This window comes from Cyprinodon variegatus, unplaced genomic scaffold (genome assembly GCF_000732505.1).
Source record: "Cyprinodon variegatus isolate N-32 unplaced genomic scaffold, C_variegatus-1.0 Scaffold119, whole genome shotgun sequence".
Classification (NCBI taxonomy): domain Eukaryota; kingdom Metazoa; phylum Chordata; class Actinopteri; order Cyprinodontiformes; family Cyprinodontidae; genus Cyprinodon; species Cyprinodon variegatus.
The window spans coordinates 966,788-972,466 of NW_015150572.1; the positions used below are offsets into that span (position 1 = coordinate 966,788).

General features: G+C 34.8%; 1 protein-coding gene across 3 annotated transcripts in view; it reads right to left on the minus strand.

Annotated features, from left to right (window-relative positions):
- Positions 1–3,705, minus strand: part of trmt10b (tRNA methyltransferase 10B) — a 4,718-nt gene extending 1,013 nt beyond the window's left edge. The window contains exons 1-8 of one of the 3 annotated variants that reach the window (XM_015375453.1): positions 3,517–3,705; positions 3,258–3,428; positions 2,507–2,615; positions 2,287–2,420; positions 2,057–2,209; positions 1,804–1,882; positions 304–371; positions 45–168 (exon numbers count right to left, since the gene is read on the minus strand). In XM_015375453.1, coding sequence (XP_015230939.1) covers positions 45–168; positions 304–371; positions 1,804–1,882; positions 2,057–2,209; positions 2,287–2,420; positions 2,507–2,615; positions 3,258–3,425 — 835 coding nt within the window. In that variant the 5' untranslated portion in view covers positions 3,426–3,428; positions 3,517–3,705. Of the gene's footprint in view, positions 1–44; positions 169–303; positions 372–1,803; positions 1,883–2,056; positions 2,210–2,286; positions 2,421–2,506; positions 2,644–3,257 lie in introns of all 3 variants that reach the window. The other 2 variants (XM_015375454.1, XM_015375455.1) reach the window with 2 other exon arrangements.
- Positions 3,706–5,679: the final 1,974 nt, after the last annotated feature.

Here is a 5,679-nt window from a genome sequence, read left to right on the forward strand (position 1 = left end):
TTAAGAAAAAATATGAAACTGCCACTCATGGCGTTCTCTCTTGCCTTGATTAATAGCGAGGATCTTGGAATGGAAATTCTTTACGTTGCTTTTCTTCACCATGTACTCGTCTATAGGGAGCCTGGCTGTGTGGATGCCCAGCTCTGCGGCTCTTGTAAGGCTCAGCTTCTGCAGAAGAGGGACGATAAAGCTGATATTCATTAACGAGAAACTAAATGAAGGAGATGCACGGATTAAACAGGCAAAGAAAAAGCAAGTTAGTCCTTTTAAATGTACTGATTGTGAGAGTCTGTGTTATTTCACCTTCTGAATACTTTCATCCACAAGGCCGCCCAGGACGTAGACTTTGTCAACATCCACCGTCTCCAAAGCTGTGATAAATACGAATAATGAAAACTGATACATTATCTGCTCTGCATGTTCATTAAATCTACATTTTACTGGGTTTACTGCTGAAGGCATAAAATTATTATAGAGAACCCGTCATATTTTAGAGACTTTAATGTTAATTGGAATAAATATACATCGCTGCCTTGCACTGAGAAGGTCCTGGGTTTGAATCCCAGCCTTAGATCTTTCTGCTTGGAGTTTGCATGTTTTTCCTGAATGCATAAAATTGGTGCTAAAAAGATTAATTGTGGGTATTTTAGGTAATTTAATTGTATAAAAATATTTGTAGCGTAGATCAACAGTTATAATTTGAAATCATCATTTGTTAAACATAAATAGTTTTTGAAGCATTCATAGTTGTGTCGTATTTTTGGTCGTATAGTCAACTTTCAAATAAATCTTTCACTATCTTAAAATCCTAAAATATATTATTATAAAATATGATGAAATGACAAAATTAAACAAAAATAATCCTATTTGCTTTAAAAAAAATGCAACAAAGGCTTAATTTAAATAATTACTTTCACGTTTGCTAAATTGCGTATTTAATCAATGATAGAGATTTGTAAATATGTTATTTTTTTATATATATTGGATTAATCTTCATTTAAGTTTTAAATATCAAATACTGTTTAAGGACCTGTTAATACATTTACTTGTTGCACCTTTGACCAAACGTTTGATCTAATAGCGCCATCTGGTGGCCAAAAACCGCCACAAAAAAGCTGCTGGTCCAAAGATTTGGACCAATAGAAACCAGGTGCATCTTAATTAAAATAATAATAATAAAAAAAACAAAAGTTGCAGTAAAATTTCAAAGTCTATTAATTTCAGTTAATCAATCAAATGTGAAACATACTTAAATTATATTTATCATACAGAGTGGTGGACTGTTTGATTCTGTTCTTTCTGATTATTACAGTTTATATAGATAATGAAATTCTCTCTAAGGGAATATTAAACGACCAATTCATTTTAATTCAGAAATTGTATGTTGAGGCTGTGTTATGATAACAATTAGGGAACAATAGACTTCAGACTTGACCTTGAACCCTTTAGAAGAATGTAAAACCCCAAGAAAAGTGAGAACAAGAAGCTAATTGTTCACACAGTAATGTATGCAAGCACAAAAAGGGAAAGTTAATTGAAAGAAAAGAATGTTGCAGAGAAAGGTGCACATTATTATGCCTACAATAAATACATTTAAAGAGACATCATGTACGTTTTTACAAAATATATCTTCATGATCAAAGCGTTGCTTGATGATCAGACTGACACCTCAGTAGCTCAGCGCCCATGCATCTATGAACCTGTAGCTTATTTTCCTTAATATATACATGTTTTTAATTTAAGTAACTTTCGATAAAACTTTTCTTTTTTGAGATCTAAGAAACTATGTAAGATTTTTCTGACCTTCTTGAGCATCAGGGGTTAGGTAGACAACAGTGTCTGAAGGGAACAGGTCTAAACAGCTTTCCTCTGTTATTTCCATCTAGAATAAAAACACAAACAAGTGAGAGACGAGCAACAACAAGTCTGGAATTAAATAAAGTAAGATGTCTTGTCAAATTTAGCTGAAAAGTTAAATATAATTTCAATAATTCATGACAGTTCAATGGAGAGTATCTCTATTTTTATGATAATAGGTTACTTAAGCGTTAATCACATTGTAGTTGCGGAAGCCATCATTCATTCTAACACACTCCTGGTAGAGTCGACTGTCCTCCTTCAAGTCTGTCAGGAACAGGTGGAACGGCCGAGTCGCCTTTTTATTGGATCCATACAGCCGCCTCAACTGGCCTGCGAGTCGGCTTATCTCCTGAGCGAGAGGGAAACCGGTTCTTTACTTTATAATTCTAAAGAAATGTTTAAAAGAGAGGAGGATCTACCAGACACCTTGTCTGACATGCAGTCCGTCATGCTGAGGTCCACGCAGAGTTTGAGCCCCGTGGACCGAGCCTCCGCTAAACGCTCCTTAGTAATGGCCTTCATGACTCGTTTGGTAAACTGAGCAGGGTCTGCGTTAGCACCTTAACGGAAAAAAAAGGAATATTAAAGTTGACAAATCAGATTAAAAGTCCTAGAGTTAATAAACTTAATTATATTCCATCTTTACCTGCCTCCTGGGACCGATTTAACCTCCTCCTCTGTTTTTCTTCTTTTCGTTTGCTCTTCTTGGCTGCCAGCTGCCTTTCCCAGTGTCTTTGCTTTCTCAGTACATTCTTCTGCTCATTCAAAAGAAACAGGCCATCCCTAGCATGAGACACGGTGGTGGCAATATCATGCTGCAGGATATTTATCACTCAGCAGAGGCAGGGAAGTGGATGTTTATCGATCTGATATCTGATTCTCTATTAAAGCTGTTGAGCGTAAATCCTCCAACTACTTGGCAAGCAACAAGCATCTGTAGGATGGAAGCTGCTGGAAAAACTTGGAATAACTTGAAACCTTCTATATAAACCATCATTTCACCTGCAGGACTCCTACATATCAACTCATTTTAGTGCAGAACCATAATAGCCACACTTTCTGCAGTTAACCATTGCAAACACAACAATTTGAAGTCCCTCTAAGGTGGAAATACACCTGCTTATCAGAACAATGGAGATATTAAGTAACTTTACTGAAGTGAGGGTCATTTTATGCAAAATCTTTTCCCACAGATTCTGCATGCAATAAACCCATATGAATCCGATTGCTGTGCAATATAGTATAAAATAGAAATATGCTATAACCAGCAAAATTCCAGTTTATAATGTTCCATTACTGCTAAAACTGTGGATGCATGGTTGGATAACATAAAAACACAATGCTTGATATCTCTATTTATGCATTTTTGTGAGATCTTCTTCACCTGTCCTACTTACAGAACATGCAGCATGGTCTTTGTGAGCTTTTCTCTCCTCTTCACCAGCCTCCAAGTCAATGCACAGCAGCTCCATCAGCCCTGACACCACATCCAGCTTTTTCTCACACATTTCTAAAGGAAGGTGTTGCTGTTCAGCCATCTGTTGCTTTGCAGGCTCCAGCGGCATCTCCTGCACAAATGACAGCAAGTTTTTTACTTGCAAATCTCTAAATGTCTCTGCTGTTCCAAGGAAATGTCACGTTTGGGATTGCTATTACAGTGGGAGGTGGTTGAGAGTGTAACTCTTGCAGGATTTTTGTTGGTTTCCTCCCACAGCTAACTCATTATCATTATAGATTCCTTGTGATTTTCTTAGTCTAAGTTTAGCCCGTTAAAAGCGAGTAATCCAAGGCACAGATAGAGAGAAGGAAAAGAGCGAGCTACATGTGATACACGCCTGATTTTAAAAGGACCTACCGGTACTTCCTGGTTGCCTACACGTGGGTGTCCACGTATATTGACGTCAGAGTAAACAAAAATATCAATTAAAATTGAAAAAAAGGAAACATATTTCTGTTCCACTTAATTAGAAAATAAGAATGATTTAATAATGCATCGTTGCGATGAAAACATTAATTTTCTTAACCCCCGGGAATGTGAACGTTTCAGTTGCGTTAAACTACCAGAAGGGGGCGCTGTCCGATATAAATAAAATATGCAATAACAGAGATAGTACATTTAATTTGAAGTCAAATTCAGTTAAATCTTTATCTTCTAAGTGGGTAACAAAATTCATTATTTAGAGATTTATTAACAGAATATATAATATAAAATTAACTTATTAAAGCTGAAAATGCCATACTGAATTGTTTCAAAAGCAGCACAATTGAAAACAGAAAAAAAGGAAATGATAATCATAAGGCAAAGTAGATTCACAGATGTACTAAAATAAAACAGTTAAAATGTCATGATTTTTTTTTTATTTTTTTATTTTTTATTTTTTATTTTTTGCCTAATTGGATATCATATGAGTACGTAAAGAAGAGTTAGAGTGAGGAAACTGCAGTATTGAACATTTAAATTTCTATGGTTCAGTATGAACACTATAAAGCAAACGTTTGACACCCTGAAACTTCTTGGCTATGGCTTAAATGGATTATATTTTTTCTGTAGTTAATTAACTGTAGCGTATTCACAAAACATCTCCCGCATCTGTTTAAAATTTGACATTTAACACTCAGAATAATGAATTACCCGTGAACGCACCGTTTGGGCAGTTTAAGTCCACCGCTCTGTAATTATGCGTGCGTAAGACCATCAAATGAGGTATTTAAACGGTGAGTACAGGTTTTTATGTTAAATTATTAATTTTGTTCACTCATAAATGTTAATATTTATTTTATTACACAAGTAATACCACCCCATAAAGCTTCTACGGGTGTCACATTTAACTTCGAAGGAACTCTTGATATTTACCTAGCTATACCGTGTTAGCAAGGTCAGCTCTAACATAATGATTTCGAATTTGTCTTATCCATTTATTAATTTTTTTTTTATTATTAATTTTTGCAACACTTCTAAATTACAAGTTTAGTAAAACCCAAAATTCAACTGTCATTATGCAAAGTAGACGTGTGAAGGAATAACTACTGATGCTAGGTGGTTTAGCCCTTATATTTTGGTTTTTAAACCTAATAATTTTCTGACTATGTTTTTATTAGTAATATTTTTTATCATGAAGAAAATATGGATTGTTTAAGTTGTTACGTCGGTAAAATAAATAAATAAAAATAAGACTAATACGTTTCATCTGCTGTGCTTGGATTTAATGATAAGCACATTTTCTTTCCATTAGGAGTAAATTGTCAAGTGATACAATTTTTGACTTGGAAATTTACTTTTTTTGAATAGCCCAGTTTCAAAAACCATGGAGAACCCAGTATTATTAAACATTATTTTCAGGAGGCCTCTTGGCTTTCAATCTGTTAGAGATTATCTAAAATGTCTGTTAGAAGGAACATATTCTAATGCCCTAGTTTCTAGTCGGTAGTTAAAATCGGTGCACTCGCGAGCTGTTTTCATATCTTAGATTATTTGATGGCAGTGTATCTATGTAAAGTCAAAACATCAATCGTTGCTATAGAATATTATAAGAGCAATTTATTTTCAACAACAATTTATACTTCAGATGAAAATGTGGGATTCTGCCTTTGCTGCTCTAAGCATAGCTCTTGGGCGGCCAATGAGAGACGAGGCACGAATTCGCAATGCACTATGGGAGATGATATGCAATTTATAACTCCTATTAATGTGTTTACTGGTTATATTTTGCAAACAGGGTTCATGAATTAGTTATATTATTTGTTATATGTAGCGAAATGATTGGAAACTGTGATGCGAAATATTGCATACTATTAAACACATACAAATTTACCACGTGG